At 43.5% G+C, this 21,261-nt stretch overlaps 1 protein-coding gene across 1 annotated transcript in view; it reads right to left on the bottom strand.

Moving 5' to 3' along the window:
• CFAP61 (cilia and flagella associated protein 61) overlaps positions 1-21,261 on the bottom strand; it is a 243,973-nt gene that overhangs the window by 219,638 nt on the left and 3,074 nt on the right. Inside the window, exons 2-6 of the mRNA XM_040247971.1 lie at positions 19,176-19,326; positions 12,517-12,667; positions 8,514-8,590; positions 6,755-6,822; positions 6,010-6,136 (exon numbers count right to left, since the gene is read on the bottom strand). Of these exons, the coding sequence (XP_040103905.1) occupies positions 6,010-6,136; positions 6,755-6,822; positions 8,514-8,590; positions 12,517-12,667; positions 19,176-19,318 (566 nt within the window). The 5' untranslated portion in view covers positions 19,319-19,326. The remainder of the gene's footprint in view (positions 1-6,009; positions 6,137-6,754; positions 6,823-8,513; positions 8,591-12,516; positions 12,668-19,175; positions 19,327-21,261) is intronic.

Genomic DNA, 21,261 nt, shown 5'->3' on the forward strand with positions numbered 1-21,261 from the left:
GAGGCTGGGGGAGAGGCTACTGTTAGGGCACAGCCATTCTTGCTCTCACCCAAGGTTCAGCTGACATTTGTTTAATGGATATAGAATTATTCAGTTATTACCATCTTTACAATGAGTGTAGGTAGTTTGTGTTTTTCAGGGAATAGGAAACATTTTAGATGATTAGATTTATCTAAACAATTCAGAGAAGCATTTTATCTAAATTGTTGAATTTATAGAATTGAATCTTTTCAGTGTCTGTAAGGTGAAAATTACTCAGTTGTGTCTGACTCTCTGCTCTGTACAGTCCATGGAATTCTCTAGGCCAGAAAACTGGTGTGGGTGGCCTCTCCCTTCTCCAGGGGATCTTCCCAACCCAGGGATCGAACCCAGGTCTCCTGCATTGCAGGCAGATTTTTTACCAACTGAGCTATCAGGGAAGCCCCTCAATGTCTGTAGGATTTGTACTAATATCACCTCTTTCAATCCTGATAATGGTAGTAAGTCTACTCTCCTTTGCTTTTTTCTTGATAAGTTTGGCTAGGAGTTCATCAATTTTATTCATCTCATCTGTGTCTTTTAAATCACCAAATCCAACGGTCTCTTTTTTGTAATCAAATTATTTGATCTCCCTACAAATTATTTGATTTGCCACTTTAAGAGTCTTTGACTTCTGTGACTCTCTTCCAATTTTCTTTATTATTGTTAAGAGTTTCATCTTTCAAAATTCTGCTCTAATTCTCTGCTTTTTACTTTAAAATACCCCCCAAAACTAGACCATCTCTTTTGTTCTCATGATCTCCTCAAACTCTCTCCTGTACATCTAGCACTATTATTTTTACCTTTGATTAATGAATCCACCATTCCCCAGTTCAGATCAATTGCTCAGTCGAGTCTGACTCTTTGCAACCCCATGGACTGCAGCACGCTAGGCCTCCCTGTCCATCAACAACTCCCAGAGTATACTCAAACTAACATCCATTGACTCGGTGATGCCATCCAACCACCACATCCTCTACCATCCCCTTCTCCTCCTGCCTTCAATCTTTCCTGGCATCAGGGTCTTTTCCAATGAGTCAGTTCTTCGCATCAGGTGGCTAAAGTATTGGAGTTTCAGCTTCAACATCAGTCCTTTCAATGAATATTCAGGACTGATTTCCTTTAGGATGGACTGGTTGGATCTCCTTGTAGTCCAAAGGACTTTCAAGAGTCTTCTCCAACACCACGGTTCAAAAGCATCAGTTCTTCAGTGTTCAGCTTTCTTTATGGTCCAAATCTCACATCCACACATGATTACTAGAAAAACCAAAGCTGTGACTAGATGGACCTCCATTGGCAAAGTAATGTCTCTGCTTTTTAATATGCTGTCTAGGTTGGCCATAACTTTTCTTCCAAGGAGCAATTGTCTTTTAATTTTCATGGCTGCGACTGCAGTGATTTTGGAGCCCCCAAAAGTGAAGTCTGTCACTGTTTCCATTGTTTTTTCATCTATTTGCCATGAAGTGATGGGACCAGAGGCCATGATCTTAGTTTTCTGAATGTTGAGTTTTAAGCCAACTTTTTCACTCTCCTCTTTCACTTTCATCAAGAGGCTCTTTAGTTCTTCTTTGATTTCTGCCATAAGGGTGGTGTCATCTGCATATTGAGGTTATTGGTATTTCTCCTGGCAATCTTGATTCCAGCTTGTGCTCCATCCAGCCCAGCATTTCTCATAATGTACTCTGCATATAAGTTAAATAAGCAGGGTGACAATATACAGCTTTTATGTACTCCTTTCCCGATTTGGAACCAGTCTGTTGTTCCATGTCCATTTCTAACTGTTGCTTCGTGACCTGCATACAGATTTCTCAGGAGGCATGTAAGGTGGTCTGGTATTCCTATCTTTTTCAGAATTTTCCACAGTTTTTTGTGATCCACACAGTCAAAGGCTTTGGCATAGTCAATAAAGCAGAAATAGATGTTTTTCTCGAACTCTCTTGCTTTTTGATGATCCAGTGGATGTTGGCAATTTGATCTCTGTTTCCACTGCCTTTTCTAAATTCAGCTTGAACATCTGGAAGTTCATGGTTCACATACTGTTGAAGCCTGGCTTGGAGAATTTTGAGCATTACTTTGCTAGCATGTGAGATGAGTGCAATTGTGTGGTAGTTTGAGCATTCTTTGGCATTGCCTTTCTTTGGGACTGGAATGAAAACTGACCTTTTCCATTCCTGTGGCCACTGCTGAATTTTCCAAATTTGCTGGCATCTTGAGTGCAGCACTTTCACAGCATCATCTTTTAGGATTTGAAATAGCTCCACTGGAATTCCATCACCTCCACTAGCTTTGTTTGTAGTGAAGCTTCCTAAGGCCCACTTGACTTCACATTCCAGGATGTCTGGCTCTAGATGAGTGATCACGCCACAGTGATTATCTGGTTCGTGAAGATCTTTTTTTGTATAGTTCTTCTGTGTATTCTTGCCACCTCTTCTTAATATCTTCTGCTTCTGTTAGGTCCATACATTTCTGTCTGGTCATAGCGAACACCCTCTTCCAACAATACAAGAGAAGACTCTACACATGGACATCACCAGATGGTCGATACTGAAATCAGATTGACTATATTCTTTGCAGCCAAAGATGGAGAAGCTCTATACAGTCAGCAAAAACAAGACTGGGAGCTGACTGTGGCTCAGATCATGAACTCCTCATTGCCAAATTCCAACTAATAAATTGATGAAAGTAGGGAAAACCACTAGACCATTCAGGTATAACCTAAATCAAATCCCATAGGATTATACAGTGGAAGTGACAAATAGATTCAAGGGATTAGATCTGATAGAGTGCCTGTAGAACTATGGACAGAGGTTCGTGACATTGTACAGGAGGCAGGGATCAAGACCATCCCCAAGAAAAAGAAATGCAAAAAGGCAAAATGATTGTCTGAGGAGGCCTTACAAATAGCTGTGAAAAGAAGAGAAGCAAAAGGCAAAGGAGAAAAGAAAAGATATACCTATTTAAATGCAGAGTTCCAAAGAATATCAAGGAGAGTTAAGAAAGCCTTCCTCGGTGATCAATGCAAAGAAATAGAGGAAAACAGTAGAATGGGAAAGACGAGAGGTCTCTTCAAGAAAATTAGAGATATCAAGGGAACATTTCATGCAAAGATGGGGACAATAAAGGACAGAAATGGTATAGACTTAACAGAAGCAGAAGATATTAAGAAGAGGTGGCAAGAATACACCAGCCCCCACTAACCTTGAAAATCCCGCATCACCATCAACTTGCTCTCATTCTTCAACTTCTCTATACAACTGGCAACCAAACTGCACCCTCCCTCTCAATCATTTCTTTGCATCTATGCACCTGTCTTGGTCCATTCTGCAACCTGGACCTCTGACTGGTCACTGCCTGAATTCTAGCCAGCATCACTCTTGGCCAGACTGTCCTGTGCTACTCCCCTGCAAGCCACTGGCCACAGGGAAACCAGTTATTTTTTGACATACAGTCCACCCCACGTCTTTCTTCAGTGCTCCCTACTGGCTCCGAGTTGAAGTCTGCTCATCTCGGTTGCGTGCTTCCTCATACCTGCCCACCTGCCTGATGCTCTCTTGCCTTCATGCCTTTGCCCATCCTGCCCATCTGGCTGAACTCTGACTCATCCCCCCTGACTACAGTCAGAGGCTACCTTCTCTGTGAAGCCTCTTTTTCGTTTACATTTCCCCCACTGAGGTATAATAACATAGTGTAAAATGCACAGATATTAAAAGTTGATGACTTCTGACAGCTGCATGCACTCTAATCAATCCACAGAGCATGGTCTCCCCATCCTGTCCCTCCACCATACTCTTGCCTCTGCCAGAGGCATCTGTTGATCTGGCTTCTGCCATTCTGTACATCATACAAACAGCGTACAGTCTTTGTTTCTATGTCTGTCTTCTTTCATTCAGCATAGACTTTCTGAGCCTGGTCCACGCTATTGTGTATGTGTATGTGCTCAGTCACTTCAGTCCTGTCTGCCTCTTTGTGACCTGAAGGACTGTGCTCCACCAGGCCCCTTTGTCCATGGAATTCTCCAGGCAAGAATACTGGAGTGGGTTACCATGCCCTCCTCCAGAGGATCTTCCCAACCAAGGGACTGAACCTACATTACCTGTGTCTCTCGCATTCCAGGTAGATTCTTTACCCACTGACCCATCTGGGAAGCCCGCTATTGTGTTCATCTATACACAATGAAATGGAATAACCATTTCATTGCTGAGTAGTATCCATCGCACAGAGGGACTGCAGTTTGGTGGACATTTAGATTTCTGAGAGCCTAGGGGTAGTATGAGGCTGTCTTGATCCCTCTCTGTCCTTCCTCCTCCAAGCTACGAAGCATTACAGCTTGTAAGTGGATCTGTCTCCCCTACTTAACTCTAACAATATTAGTAATAATGTTTAATTTCCTTGAGCACCTACATGTGACAGGCAGTATGCTGAGTGCTTCTGTCATCTCATCCCATCACTACAACAGTCCCACGTGGCATACAATATCTTCACATCCACTGACAGAGATGAAACCAAGGCCTGCAGAGGCCCAGTTCCTTGTTTAAAGTAACTCATCTGGAGAGGAGTAAAATCAAGATCAAGATCTACCTCTACCTGTTGTCATTATTACACATTCATAATACTACATGCCTGGTAAATAGTAGGCTCTCCCTGAATGTTCACCGTTGATTTTCTTTAGGATTGACTGGTTTGATCTCCTTGTAGTCCAAGAGACTCTTGCTTTTTAAAAATTGAGATTATATACTTTCTAAAGAAATCAAGTACTTATCCAATATGGCAATGATGGGAATTCTCTAGCAGTATAGTAGTTAGGACTCTATACATCCACTGCAAGGGGCACGGACTCAATTCCTGGTTGGGGAACTGAGAGCCCGAAAGCTACATGGTGTGGCCAAACTGCGCCCCCGCCCCACCCCCCCCCACAAAAAACCAGGAGCTTCCCTAGTAGTCCAGTGGTTAGGACTTCATGTTTCCAATGCAGAGGGTGAGGGTTTGATCCTTGAAGCCCCCTTGTGGCTCAGATGGTAAAGAGTCTGCCTGCAATGCAGGAAACCTGGGTTCGATCCCTGGGTTGGGAAGATCCCCTGGAGAAAGGAATGGCAATCTACTCCAGTAATCTTGCCTGGAAAATCCCATGGATGGAGGAGCCTGGCAGGTACAGTCCATGGGGTCGCAAAGAGTCACATGACTGAGCGACTTCACTTTCACTTTATTTCTGGGGAACTAAGATCCCATATACAGTTGGGCAACACCAGAAACAAACAAAGCACATGAAAAAGCACAACAAACAAACTCAACCTACAAATATGGTGGGATTTCCCTAGCAGTCCTGTGGATGGGAGTTGGCCTTCCAATGCAGGGGGTGCAGGTTTGATCCCTGGTTGGGGAGCTAAGATCCCACATGCCTCCGGGCGAAAAGACCAAAACATAAAGCAGAAGCAATATTGCAACAAATTCAATAAAAACTTTAAAAAAGTTCCACATCAAAACAAAAAGTAAAATATGGGGTCTGTCTTTAGAAATTTTTAAGAAGTAAATGCACAGCTTTGCTGACCACATGGCACCAAATGACTCTCAAACATGCAATCCTATTACGTCATCAAGGGGAACTATAATCACCTCCAAATGAATGAAAGTTCCTGGGTATGCTAAAGCAATTTCATTCAAGCCATAATTACTTACAGTAAGAACTGGCGATTTTTAAACTCTGTAACTGTTGGGCTTCCCAGCTGGCACTAGTGGTAAAGAACTCACTGGCCAATTCAGGAGACATAAGAGACGCGCGTTCAATTGTTGGGTCAGGAAGATCCCCTGGAGGAGGGCACGGCAACCCACTCCAGTATTCTTGCCTGGAGAATCCCATGGACAGTGGGGTCTGGCGGGCTACAGTCCATGAGGTCGCAAAGAGCTGGACATGACTGAAGCTACTGAGCACGCACGCATGCGAGGTAACTGTCAGGGTAGACGCTTAGGTAACAGGAGGCCTGGCACCAGTCTTACCTGGCTTTGCGGATGTGCAGCTGAGGGTAGTGGTTGTGCCTGTGACACACATGCACGGCAAAGTCCTCATCATTCGTCAGGCTCGGGACATACCCCACTTGGCTGAACACGGTTATGAGAGTGGAGCCTGAATCCCAGAGACAAAGAAATGAGGCCTGAATTTACCAAGAAGTAACTTCAGGGTTTCGAGAAAAATGAAGTTTTCACTCTAACATGTGTTCTTTGTTTTTTTTTTTTTTTATTGAAGAATAATTGCTTTACAGAATTTTGTTGTTTTCTGTCAAACCTCAATATGAATCCTCCATAGGTATACATATGTCCCCTCCCTTTTGAACCTCCCTCCTGTCTCCCTCCCCATCCCTCCCCTCTACGTTGATACAGAGCCCCTATTTGAGTTTCCTGAGCCACACAGCAAATTCCCGTTGGCTATCTATTTTACATGTGGTAATGTAAGTTTCCATGTCACTCTTTCCATACATCTCACCCTCTCCTCCCCTCTCCCCACATCCATAAGTCGATTCTCTATGTCTGTTTCTCCACTGCTGCCCTGTAAATAAGGTCTTCAGTACCATTTTTCTAGATTCCATATATATGTAACTTGTGCTTTAATTGTTAAAATCAGATGGGCACGTTAAGTCTCAAGGACCTGGAGACCATTCTTAATGTCCCACCCTCAATGCCCCATTGTAAGCACAAAATTCCTATCTCAGCCCCTGGAGCTAGGACGTGGTGGAGGAGGCCTTACCGAGGCTCATGCAGGATGGCACGATGAGGAACACAAAATGCAGGTCCAGCACTGCCTTGAACACGGTCCTGATGAGGGTAAGAGAGGGTCGGGGTGTCAGCAAGGTGACCTTGCGAGCCACTGAGGTAGGAGGTGGATGGGCCTCAGGGCCAGACAGCTGGTGTTTGTCAAGGGGAGTAAAATTCAAGCTGTGTCCCCACCCAGAACTCCAAGGACAAAGCTAGTGGCAGAAACTGAGCTCTGCTAAAGTAGAGAGATAACATGACCACTCCCGAGGTCAAGGAAAACTTTCCTGTTCCCACATGTGCAGGAAGCCTTCTAAAAGGGGGTCAAAAAGGGAACATGCACCCTAGGCCTCTACAGTGGGATCTATTTTAGAAAAAAGCTGCACAGGCATCTTGGGGAGGGTCCTAGGACCAGTCAGGAGTGAGGAAAGAAACAAGGTAATTGGCCAACTGTAAACAAAGATCTGGAAGGACTGCCCATTACAAGTGCTTCAAAGTACCTCTTTGCTGCTCTCCTCATTCAGGACCCCTCTCCGGGTATGCCCCTGCCTTATTTCTGCCTTCAATAAACAAACTATTTCTCTGTGTGCTCTCCCACATGTTATGCTGCCCTCTTTAGTAATAAACTTTGTGCCCATTTTTACAGCTTTTGCCTCCTTGAAATATTATTGCTTTCAAACGGGGAAAGAACCTGGGTCACTTTGCTTCTTAGCCTCCAGCCCCCGGGGTTCTGGCAGCTAGGATTCCTGGTTTTCATCCAGGGTACCCAGGTTCAGTTCCTGGGCGGGTAATGAAGTAAGATCTCTCTTCAGGACCACTGACTGCTGTGTCTCAGATCAGCACCTGAGTGAGACACATGCCTTCACTATTAAAATGAGACATTCATAGATGCACCCAGGCGCTCTGCTCCCTACTGGCAAAGGGAGCCTACAATTCCTTTCTCTTCTCTGCTTTTCTCTGGATTCCAAAAGGCCCCCTTTTGTATTTGTTCCATGGAAGTGGCAAGAACCAAGGCACCATGTCCATGCGGTGCACCAGATTTCTGGTGAGATTAACCTTTGCCCTGGTGTCTGGAGGTTCTGGTGTGACATTACAGAGGGCATCACCCCCAAATGTCAGGGATCCACCTCGGGAACTCAGCAGGTCATGTTTCCCCATGACCTGTTATTCACGATGTTCTGCCGGTTGTCCTGTTAATAATGTGTCTCAGGGTAAGATTGGGGAAAACTATTTTTACAAACATCCAAGCCTGTGACCTTTTTCTTTCCTTTCTTCCCCCAAATCCATGTATTCCCAAAGGATGGTCCGACCTGTTTGCCTCCAGTGGCGGCAGTTAAAGGCATCCATTTAAAGGAAGGATTGTTTTCTTTCAGAAATTACACTGCTGTTCAGAGGAAATGCTTTACTAGAGCCAGAAAGCAAACTGAACACCTCAAAGAATTAGGACCTTTAAAAATATTTTTACTCCCATGGCCCACTATTCGCTCTAGAGTCTTTATTCCCTAAAAAAAATATATATATATATATTTTTAAACTATCAGGTATATGTACGGCAAATCTGTCACAACATTGTTTATCGGCTATACACCCAACACAAAATAAAAAGTTTTTAAAAAAGCAACCTAAACTTTAGTTCAAAAAATATCTCTGAACTATCCAGGTACTTAAAGACATGATAGAGACAGGAGCAAGTCTTGTCTGCGATGCTGCTACCAGCGCTCCACGTCACCGTCTGCCACGCTGAGGCCACTCACCGAATAATCTCTTTGCAACAGCCGACAGAATACTCGTCCACAGCCACAAATAGGTGCATGAACAGTGTGTTCAGAGGCTGCAGAAGGAAACAGGACACGGTTAGAGGCTGAGTCAGAGCAAGGGGAAGGTGGGAGGTGGGCACAGCCCAGAGCTGCCTGGTGCTGGTGGATGCAACTTTGTGTCTAAAATGAGGGACACCCAGGCAGGTGTCAAGCCACTTTCTGTCCTCCTAGTTTGGACTTATTCAAGGAAATGGAGAGCCTCCGTCTGGCCCTTCCTCCTGCCTCATTGCCAGCTACGTGGCAGGGGCACGCCTACAGGGGAATGAAACCAGCTGAGACCTCCGAGGTCTTGTCCTGGGGCACCACTGCCTAGTGAAAGACAATCCTGGGGCTCCCAGGTCAGCAGCTGCTGCTCTATTCAAGTGACACCCGAGGGAAAGAGTCTCTCCGGAATTTGCAGGGTGGGAGGCAAATGCCCCAGTTATGAATCCGATGGCTTGTTTTGTTCCACATTCCCAGACTCAGAATCTAACCCTACTCTCAGGATCCAGAGAACCTGAGGAAGAAAATAAAGCAGCAAAGATTCTACTATGACTCTCAGGGTAAGATTTTAGGGTTTTTAAAGAGCTCTGCCCCATAGCTTAAAAAAAAAAAATTCTATCAAAGTGTATGGTTGATTTGGGGGCATCCAACCAGTCCATTCTGAAGGAGATCAACCCTGGGATTTCTTTGGAAGGAGTGATGCTAAAGCTGAAACTCCAGTACTTTGGCCACCTCATGCGAAGAGTTGACTCATTGGAAAAGACTCTGATGCTGGGAGGGATTCGGGGCAGGAGGAGAAGGGGACGACAGAGGATGAGATGGCTGGATGGCATCATGGACTTGATGGACATCAGTCTGAGTGAACTCCAGGAGTTGGCGTTGGACAGGGAGGCCTGGCGTGCTGAAATTCATGGGGTCGCAAGGAGTCGGACACGACTGAGCGACTGAACTGAACTGAACTGAACTGATGGCTCAATGGTAAAGAATCCGACAGCGATGCAGGGGACGCAGGAGACTCAGGTTCAATCCATGGGTTGGGAAGATCCCCTGGAGGAAGAAATGGCAACACACTCCAGTATTCTTGCTTGGAAAATACCATGGACAGAGGAGCCTGGTAGGTTACAGTCCATGGGGTCACAAAGAGTCAGACACAACTGAGCCACTAAGCACATAGTTGATTTACAATGTTGCATCAATTTCTCCTGTACAACACAGTTGTACTGAAGCCTTCTCAACTGCTCTGTACATCCCCACACTGGTCTGTTCGACTCTGTACCCCTGTGCTTACTGGCAAACCCTCAAATTCTGGAGATGATGTAAATGGGAGGTAGCTGAGTGGTGAGGGGGAGGCAATGCCTGCACCTCAGTCCAGACACAGCAGCACTTCTGTGTCTCCTGTTTCCTGAGCAATTTCATAGGTGGCCTTGGGTGACCACCAGCATGTCTGTGCCTTAGTCTCCCCTCCTGTTGGGTGGCACGTACCCTCGGAATACTCAAAAGGAGCTTATCAGGCGTAAAATGGTGAGAGAAGAATCATGAGTTTAGTTCATGAGCTTGAAAATTCCCCAAAGGTAAACAACGCAAACCCCAGAATCCAGATACCACCAGCACAGTGAGTGACAAGGTAACATCACAATGTGAGCACTTTCCATGCACAGACTGGCCTAACCCCATGACATCTTTTATATTCTGAACAGACTTGGCTTATGGTACATGGCTTATCACTTGGCTGGTGTATTTCCCAAACTCTTTCTTCCATCAAGAATATTACAGTTCAATATTTATTCCTCAGCTTTAAGATAAAAACCATTATTTTATTTGCAGATATTCCTGGGGTAGATAATACATTAAGCCATAAGGGTCTATACCTATGCTAACCAATAGGAAGATAATTCAAGCCACAAATGCTAGGTACATAAGTCATTTTCAATTTTCTATTAGATACATTTTTTAAAAAGGAGTAAACAGGTTAAACTAATTTTAATATTTTTATTCAATCTAATATATTTAAACTATTACCCTTTTAAGAAGCAGTCAGTATAAAACTTCTCAACAAGATATTTTACACTCTTCTTCTTTCTACTGACTGTTGATGTCCAGAGTATGTTTTATATGCATCAGTTCAGTTCAGTCACTCAGTTGTGCCTGACTCTTTGTGACCCCATGGACTGCAGCACGCCAGGCCTCCCTGTCCATCACCATCTCTCGGAGTTTGCTCAAACTCATGTCCATCGAGTCGGTGATGCCATCCAACCACCTCATTCTTTGTCGTCCCCTTCTCCTCCTGCCTTCAGTCTTTCCCAGCATCAGGGTCTTTTCCTGATTCTTTGAATCAGGTGGCCATAGTATTGGGGTTTCAGCTTCAGCATCAGTCCTTCCAATGAATATTCAGGACTGATTTCCTTTAGGATGGACTGGTTGGCTCTCCTTGCTGTCCAAGGGACTCTCAAGAGTCTTCTCAACACCACAGTTCAAAAGCATCAATTCTTTGGTGCTCAGCTTTTTTTATAGTCCAACTCTCACATCCATACACGACTACTGGAAAAACCATAGCCTTGACTAGATGGACCTTTTTTGGCAAAGTAATGTCTCTGCTTTTTAATATGCTCTTTATACACATAGCTCATCTCAATTCAAACTAGCCACATTTCAGGTTCCCAGTAGCGGCATGTGGCTAATGTACCATACAGGAAAACTCAGCTCTGACACTACTGAAGGAAGTAGTTGAAAAAGAAAACAATCTTAAAAGAACAAGAAGAGGAATAGAAGGGGAAAGAATTTATGAAGAATCATGCTAATTTATAATTTTTGAGAAGGTAAAATCATGACCCTAATGCAAAGACAAAGTGCAAGTATCAGAGATTGATTCAATGCATCAATTCAGAAGGCAACCAGCGAGATGATTAAAAACAAAAATAACAACAAAAAATGATTCATTGCACTTGAGAAGCTGTCTTCAGGCAGTTTAATGAGGAAATTGTTAGAAGATTGCCTGGCTAGACACAAAGAGTTCCTGTCCTGCAGGGTCAGAAATGGTGACCTTTGAGGTTATCTCTTCCACCAGACAGAAGTGACTCACATCTCAAATGGACCCAAATCTACAAGCTAATCACTGCTCTTGCAGAACTGGAAAACAGCTCAGTCAATAGAAAATCAATCAAAGGTGCAAGCCCTGACTGAGCAGATCTTTTTGGCCTATTTCCAAGTTTGAGATCACTTTCCTGACAGTGGGGACCAGGAGAGCACAGGGTAGTGGGCAGAGGGGACCATAGGGGATGCGGGGGAGGTGGCATCTGGATGGACAGATACTGGGTAGCCAACGTGCTGGCTGGGCGTGTTTGTGTGTGTGCTCCAATCCACCTGTGCACGCGACTGCCATTCCCCAGGGCTCCGGGGACACCCTTGAGCTCCATGGTCACAGCTTCTGACTCTCCCCAGCAGCTGGGACCCGACATGGGCCTGGCTCTGGAAGCCAAGGCAGGATCAACTCAGGCTGGGCACCCCTCCCAAAGCCCCACTTCCCTGGGACCCACCGACTGGGCTCCCGTGGGTCCACGGGGTGTCCTGCATCTGCAACCCCACAAGAGCTCTTTAAAAATTACAGAGCGTGACTTGAACCTGAGACAATGTTGCCAGTATTTCAGGAGCAGATGGTGTAAATGGCAGGTGTCCACCAGGCAGGTCAGAGACTTGGGAGCAGAGTGTGGAGACATGGGAAGCAGAGTTCTGCTGCTCTGCTAATTCCTTGCTCCCCCAGGTCCTCCTCAGGGGCCTTTTGCTCCCAGACTCCCCTTTCCTCTCCACCACCTACGTTTATGTCTGTCTGTCATGACGTCACATACTTTCTGTCATGACCTTTAAACTGCTCAGTCTGAAAACTGAGGTGATCCACAGGGAAACACAGGACTTCCCTCGGAAATTCAGGCTGTTATCACAAATGACACGCGTGGTCACTCACTGTGCATGGTATGTCACTGTCCAGCTCCCGGAACACGGACACCCAATCGTCCTGCGTGGCGATATTCCAGTTGGGGTAATCCAGGAAGGTGGCCTGGGCCATGATCTCCTCTTGGTCATTGTGGAGGGTGATGGCAAGGTTTGCTTTCTCCCTGTGGAAATGGTTTGAATTGCACACATGAAGAAGGTACCAACCGTCAGAGGAAGAGGTGTCATTTTCTCCTACCTTGGGCTCCCGGAAGTCAGCGACCGCTGTGTCAGGTGTGACCGCCTTTCCAAGAGGTGGCAGCGATGAGGCAGCATCTGTGGGACATCTTTCAGGACACCTGGCGCTATCAACCACATCGCTACAGAGAGTCACACTTCCTGAGAAAGGTGCTGTGTCTGTGATATAAGATGCCCCGTATCCTCCCTTGGAGACAGGTGGGGAAAACATCGACTGCAGACTTCTGCACACTCTCCATGTTGCCAGCTTCATTGTGCTGGCCAAAACACACATTTAGGATGGCCAACTGACCCCTGTGAGTCTCTCACACACATGCACTTCCTACACTTATTATTTTCTTTAACTCAGTTCACTTTTGGCTGCAATGAGTCTATTTCAATAATAAGTTTTACATTACTATCATAAATGGAAAACCAGTATCCCTTCCTATAAGTAAAAGCTAACTATAAAAATGAAGATATAACATTTAACACAAAAATTGCTCTACATGATTGGAGTCAAATCACTTTAGTCAAATCTGGTACCACCAGAGCTGTGGGCACCTTAAGAAGCCACTGCACTTGGGACATCAATCTCAGCACCTCTAGCCACAATCCCCTCTCACAGGAAGTCACAGTGCTTAGCCACAGGGGGCCCCCAGCAGGGTGCCCTTGGCCCAAGCTCTGCAGCTGGCTGCCCTCCGGTATTGAGGACATTCATTAGCAGGAGGGGCAGCCCCCAGATTCTCCCATCTAATTCACTGAAGCCCCTGCCCCTCATTCTACTTCTGCAGGTCTCCCTCCAGCTCCTGTCCTCTGGGCTCCCCTGCTCCAGGCTCCTAGAGCCATGACCTATGATGTCACACTGAGAGTCCTCACTCTAACCCAGATGAGAATGGTCAAGGGCGCAGGACCATTGACCTTGACCTTGATCAGGACCTTGATCACTGAGCATCAGTGATGGCTGTGCTGAAGGTGGTAGAGGAGGAAGTGGGCAAGACCTGGGACCAGGCAGCCACCATCCCTTCAGGAAAGAAAAGGAAAGGTGTTCCTGGAATCCCAATTAGAACTTGAAATACATTTTTCTATGGGAACCTAGGGTGGCGGTGGTGCTCTGCAGCACAATTAGCGCAGTGCTATACTGCACACACAGTATAGATTAAATAGGCTTTTCTGGGAGGGCCTGGGAAGCCAGCCACCAATAACTTTATTTCAATGGGAAAATGCACTGCAGTTTCCAAAGAGCCTGACTGCAAAAAGTAACTTTGGCAGCAAATCATTTTATATATACAATTTCCACTTATTACTGCTTAGCAAATAGGTCCTCTATGAAAGTGAAAGAAAGAAAGTGAAGTCGCTCAGTCATGTCCAGACTCTTTGCGACCCCATGGCCTGTAGCCTATAGGCTCTTCCATCCATGGGATTTTCCAGGCGAGAATACTGGAATGTGGGTTGCCATTTCCTTCTCCAGGAGATCTTCCCGACCCAGGGATTGAACCCAGGTCTCCAGCATTGTAGGCAGATGCTTTACCATCTGAGCCACCAGGGAAGTCCCAGGTCCTCTATAGCACAGATAAAAATCACTGTGGGAGTGAAAGTGGGAAAGGAGGGATAAGGTAGAGGGAGAAGGTGTGTGCCTTTAAAGCTGGTTTAAAATTATCCTTTGTAATAAGCCAAATCCAAGCCAAAGGAGCCCTTAAAAAATACACACACACACACACACACGTGCACATGTATGTATTTCATCAAAACATATTAAAGTTCAAAGATGTTACCGGCAATAGAAATCAGAGTTCTTTCCATTAGAGCAGTGCTTTATTTATTCAATAGGTTTCAGGAATTTCAGGTTCAGCCAGTACTCGTTTTACTTAACTGTATTTGGTGAAAATCTTGTTGAAAAAGGGTTCCCATTTTCTGCCTCATTAAGTACTGAGAGTGAAACAAGGCTTCCTGTCCCTTTTTCCCCCAAATACTTCAACTTTAAATCCTTCTGTGTCTTTTTATACCTTAGGTATGTCTCATATGTAAAACATGACTGCTCTTAGTTCTGTTCTGTTTTCAGCCAATCTACTCATCTTTATATTTTAACTGAAGAATTTTGTTCAGATACATTTATTTTGATTGCTGATACACAGAATTTTTTTCAATCTTCCTATTATTTGTGATTTTAATGTGTTCTATGCTGTTTCTTTTTTCTTCCTCTTTTCTTGCTTTTAGATTCTGGTTTCTTATTAATTTCCTGTTCAATTTCCCCCTCTATAGATCAGCAGTTATAATCTCTACACCTATCCTTTAATGATTATACTAGCCCAAGTTAACATGTATTTCTAACAAAGTCTTTGCCCTCTGTTCCAGTTATCAACTGACATGTACCAAACCACCCCTAGGCGCCAAACAGCGGTTTTTTATCATCTCTCATGGTTCTGTGGGCTAGCTGGTTTTGACTGAGCAGTTTTTGGTGGAGGTCTCTCAGGTGATGGCCGTCAAGTGGTGCTAATAGCTGGAGTCTGCTGAATATCCAGTCTAGAATGGTTCCACTCACACTGTTAGAGGCTGGTGCTGGTTATTGGCTAAGAGCTCGGCCAAGGCTGTCAGGTGAGACACGTGCATGTAGCCCTGTGACTTGAGCCTTTAACAGTGTGGCATCTGGGTTCCAAGAGGGAGCATTTCAGAGAGCAGAGGAAGCTGTAGACTTCTTACGGTCTAGACATGAAGTCATAGAGCATCCCTGTTGCTGATTTCTATACACAGGGCCAGCCCTTACTCAGGACAAGAAGAGACTTGAAAAGGACTTGATAGAGGGTGTGTGGTAAGTGGGAGGGAGGGGGAACACCTCTGAATACTAGCTACCACACCCTCCTCCTCAACAAATTCTTAAAGCTACTTTCAGTTTAATCACATGATCCCCCAATTTATCAGCTATTTTTGTCCTGTATTTTATCTAACTCATTATTTATATTTTATAACTTACCATTTTTAATTAGTATCTATATTAGATTAGTCATTGTTAATGTTACTGTTTCATACAAGCTAGATTTTTTTTAATATTTATACATATTTTTGTTTACTTTCCTTCTTTTATATTGGGTTTTTCCAGCCAAGATATTCTTCCTTCTGCTTAGAGTATGTTCTGGGGAATTTCCTTAATTCAGAGTCTACCAGTAAAGTAACTGATAAGCTAGTTTTTTGTTTATCTTAAAAAATTTGTTCATTTTTTCCCCTAAGTATTGAAATATTGTTTTACTAAGTATAAATTCTAGTTTGATGTTATTTGCTCTCCAACATTTCACTGTCTTCTGGATACCATTGTTGCTAGTAAGAATTATCATTAGACTAATTTTTAGTTGTTTGTAGGCAACTTCTTTTTTCTGTACAAGTATTTTTCAGATCTTCTCTTTAGCTTTGGTGTTTTGCTGTTTCATTATGATGTGGTTAGTTGTAGAATTCTCTGTGCATTTTTCCTATTTGGAATTCATTTTCTGTAAGAATGTGTGCTTTTCAACAATTCTGGAAAGTTCCCAGCCATTATCTCTTCAAATACTGACTCTTTCACTTTCTATTATGTCCTTCTAGATGTCTGATCATACCTAATTGTTAAGTAGCCCATGTTTATGTTTTGTCTCTGTCTCTTTGTGCTGAATTCCAGGTAATCTATTTTTATTGATCCTCCAGTTCACTACTTTTGTCTTCACCTGTGTCTATTATGATGTTTAATTCATCTACTGAGCTTTTAATTTTAACTCTATTTCTCTCTAGATGGTCTGTTAGACTTTTTCAATACACATTTTTCATTTTATGGTCTTTTAAAACATACCTTTTCACTTTTGACATAGTATAGTCACCCTGCTTATTTAACTTATATGCAGAGTACATCATGAGAAACGCTGGACTGGAAGAAACACAAGCTGGAATCAGGACTGCCGGGAGAAATATCAATCACCTCAGATATGCAGATGACACCACCCTCATGGCAGAAAGTGAAGAGGAGCTAAAAAGCCTCTTGATGAAAGTGAAAGAGGAGAGCGAAAAAGTTGGCCTAAAGCTCAACATTCAGAAAACGAAGATCATGGCATCCGGTCCCATCACTTGATGGGAAATAGATGGGGAAACAGTGGAAACAGTGTCAGACTTTATTTTTGGGGGCTCCAGAATCACTGCAGATGGTGACTGCAGCCATGAAATTAAAAGACGCTTACTCCTTGGAAGAAAAGTTATGATCAACCTAGACAGCATATTCAAAAGCAGAGACATTACTTTGCCAACTAAGGTCCGTCTAGTCAAGGCTATGGTTTTTCCTGTGGTCATGTATGGATGTGAGAGTTGGACTGTGAAGGCGGCTGAGCGTCGAAGAATTGATGCTTTTGAACTGTGATGTTGGAGAAGACTCTTGAGAGTCCCTTGGACTGCAAGGAGATCCAACCAGTCCATCCTGAAGGAGATCAGCCCTGGGATTTCTTTGGAAGGAATGATGCTAAAGCTGAAACTCCAATACTTTGTCCACCTCATGCAAAGAGTTGACTCACTGGAAAAAACTCTGATGCTGGGAGGGATTGAGGGCAGGAGGAGAAGGGGACGACCGAGGATGAGATGGCTGGATGGCATCACTGACTCGATGGACGTGAGTCTGAGTGAACTCCGGGAGTTGGTGATGGACAGCCAGGCCTGGTGTGCTGCGATTCATGAGGTCGCAAAGAGTCGAACATGACTAAGCAACTAAACTGAACTGAACTGAACTGATAGTTATTTTATATTGTGACTTAATATCTGAAGTCTTTGAGTCTAATTCTCCTGTATAGTTTTTGTCTTTGATTTTCACTAATGATGACTGTCTCCTTGTGTATTTGTGTTGTGATTTTTAGCTGCAAGTTTATGTTCCTTGGAACCTTATCTGTGAGTATTATTTGAAGTCTAAGCTGAAGCTCCACACTTTCAGACCTGATCTGCATTTCAGTGGTCTCCTAGATACAGTACTACCCTGTAACCACTTTTAATCAATTTTTCCACTGCCTTTACTTTATTCAGTCTATGGGTAAATTAACTTCGTTTGGTCGTCTGAAAATGCATCCATTAATTAGGAAGTTTTGAAGCTTTTGCAGGGGAGCTTTATCCCTCCCCCCAACCCTTTCATTCATGCTGAGGTTGAAATGAGCAAGTTTCCTTACTTTTATGCAGTAGGTTTATATCTCCTTCATCCCTACAAATAATATAATTTTATACAAAGAAATCTAACACTTCCCTCCTTAAATGCAGGGAGTATTTATTTAACTTCTGTTACTTGCTAAACCTGTCAAAACAGAAGTGTGAAGTTTCTAGAATGTAGCAAAAAATTCTCAAGGAGAAAGTGGCATGGGTTCCTGCTATTGTCCTGAAGTTTCTGATTTCATTCTGACAACTTGTGTGTGTGTGTGTGTGTGTGTGTGTTTGCGCGCGCACATATCAACATGTTTCCATCCAGAGGACATCATTAAGGTGTTTAGTCCACAGTAAGGCCAAAAAAGATAAATAATTTCATTGGTATACATATTTTTAAAGCTTTTATACATATTGCTCTACTGCTCTCCAACAAAACTATGCCAAATTTACATTACATTCATTAGTATAGTGATCAGAAGCTGTAAATTTTAATGTCTTAGGCTGGCCTAGTTTAAACATTTCAATTGCATTTAATCTGAAGTTTTATGAGATCCAAAATACTGAGCTATCTCTTAACATGCTCAATAAAAATAATGAGGATCCGATTATAGGATATTTGTATGTGTTAGTCGCTCAGTCGTGTCCAACTCTTTGCAACCCGATGAACTGTACCCCAACAGGCTCCTCTGTCCACTGATTTTCCAGGCAAGGACACTGGAGTGGGTAGCCATTCCCTTTCTCAACCCAGGGATCAAACTCGGGTCTCCTGCATTGCAAGTGGATTCTTTATCATCTGAGCCACCAGGGAAGTCCTATATTCATATTCTAGTGTCCAAAAACAAAAGAAAACAGGGAGGGAAAAGATCTTTTCTAAAAAAAACACAAACTATGCCTAATTCAAAGTTTAGAAGAACAGATCAACAGAAGTGGCTGAAAGTACATTCAGGCTTTGTCACTTACTAACTGCTGGACCTTGGGCGGGCCTCCACTTTTTCATCTGTAAAAATGGGCATGATGGTGAATAACTCAGAATTAAACAAGACAGTGTTGGCAAAGCACGGAGTCTGAAGGAAAATAAATTCTCAATATTGGTAGCTAATATTATTAACTTGCTTTCAAGTGACTCTACTGGTAGGTGAGGCAGTCGAGATTTGAACTCAAGTTTGCCTGAATCCAAAAGCTGTGAGAAATCTTTCCAATTTTTATGTTTGCTATAGGACTTGGTGGTGGTTGTTCCCAGAGACCTTCTTCTCAGGAGGGCAGTTTCCTTGCCATAAGCCCCTTGAGAACAAAGGAGTGGAGCCCCTTGGCTTACATACTTACAGAAGATAGATGATATTAAGATTTCCAAAGAGCTTCTGGGTAAATTTTCTAATGAGGTTTTTGATACAATAAATATCCTGTGACTCTGTTCTTCGGCAATGTACCACTTCAACTTTTCCTCTTGGAGAAGTGAGTACTGACATTTTTGATCCTGTCCCCAAAAGAGAGAAAAACAGCCCACTGTTAACCTGAGATGATGAGCCAGTCTAGCTACGTATTTACAAAAATGGGACATTCCTTCAGCCTTCATGTGGTCAGGGTGAGCGTGGTTGGTGGGATACATCTCCCCTGGGCGTAGGTTATGACAACTGCCCCCCAAAACTAGCTGACACGTGTCTGTCCAGGAAAATGAGGTTTCTGAGAACTGGGCTGGCTAGAAGTGACTGCAATGATATTTTTTGTTTTCTACAAAGCTGCTTTAAAAATATTCAAACAATAGGACTGAAGAACATTGAAAGGAATTATTTACTGATTCAGGGTCATCATATTTAATTAGCCACCATGGTCAAGAGTTAGAGGGGAAATACAGACGCTGCCCCCTGTGCAAACAGAGCTCTCCCAAACCAGAGCCCAAAGGACAGCAGTCCTGGGGGATATTTTGAGGTTGAAAGAGTTGTTGTTAGTCAGTCAGTCATGTTGGACTCTTTGCAACTCCACGGACTGTAGCCCACCAGGCTCCTCTGTCCATGGGATTTCCCAGGCAAGAATACTGAGCCACTTCCTTTTCCAGGGGCTCTTCCCAACCCAGGGATCAAACCCATGTCTCCTGCTTGGCAGGCAGATTCTCTACCACTGAGCCACCTGGGAAGTCCTAAGGTGAAAAGAGGTCTGTGGCCAAAGAAGTGTAAGAGGCTTGCAAGGGGCTTCCAGAGGGGGCCCCTATGCCCAGGAAAGTCTCTGGGAAGCTCCAGGATAAAGTTGCAGCTTTCTCTGTACACCGAGCCTTCCCCACAGCCATTCTGAGGAGAATCTCTAATGACAGCAAAGGCGGAGAGTCTCATGTCGAGAAAGACACACGGGAGATGCTGCTGACAGAACAGCAGGCCCAAGACGAGCTCCATCTGTCTCGATGTCTAGGGTCCTCAATGTGTATGTGTCTCTTCCTCCCTCCCTTTCCTTTCTTCTCTCCTTCCTTCCCTTCCTTTTTCTTTTTTTCCTGTTTCCTAAGGGGAAATACATTATTATGGTCTAAGCCAATAAGCTGGAAAACAGGGAAGTTAATTTTCGCCATCGCACTAATTCTAAGAGCAGTGCGGAGCATTCCCAGCACCCTGGAAGGCGGCCCCATCCACAGGTAATCACCATTCTGACTTCTATCTCATAGTGCCCTTGGCCATTTTTTGAACACTATATAGATGAAATTACACACTGTGCACTGAATTCTTTTCGAAACACAGTATTGTATCATTTGACTTTTTGCTGTTGTTTAGATATATTCTTGCACAAATTACATGATGACTGTATTCCAATAAAATTTTACTTATGAACACTGACATTTGACTTTTACATAGTTGAGTGTATCCTGAAATGTTCTTTTGGTCTTTTATTCAATTGTTTAAACATGTTTTTTAAAAAAAATTCTTAGCTTGTGGGCCACCTAAAAAATAGTTAATGAGTTGAATGTGGCCTGTAGGCTAGTGTTTCCCTACTACCAGAACAAGTATTTCAAAAATACAGAGGTAAAAATAATCATTAAGCGAGAGTTCTATATCTAGCTGAATAATCGTTTAAAAATCAAGGTGATATAAGACAATTTACTACAAAGAAATTACCGTTCAAAGAACCCTGTTGAAAGAACTAGTAAAAGATGTATATCAGGAAGAAGAAAATTAAAATCAGAAAGGACTAGAATACAGGATGAACTGTTGGGGAGAGAAAAGTAAATGAAAAGATATATCTAAATAGGCACTGACTGTCAGGAAAAAAAGTAATAAAGATGATAAATCTTGCTTTAGAAACAACAGCTGGATTGAATTACCACACAATAAAAACTTGTGAGATGGAAGGATGACAATCATAAATGAAACATTCTAAGGTTTGAGAGGCAGCTATAAATGATTAAACTTTGTCAAATCAATTGCATATA

The sequence above is a fragment of the Oryx dammah genome, unplaced genomic scaffold (assembly GCF_014754425.2).
Source record: "Oryx dammah isolate SB20612 unplaced genomic scaffold, SCBI_Odam_1.1 HiC_scaffold_10, whole genome shotgun sequence".
Classification (NCBI taxonomy): domain Eukaryota; kingdom Metazoa; phylum Chordata; class Mammalia; order Artiodactyla; family Bovidae; genus Oryx; species Oryx dammah.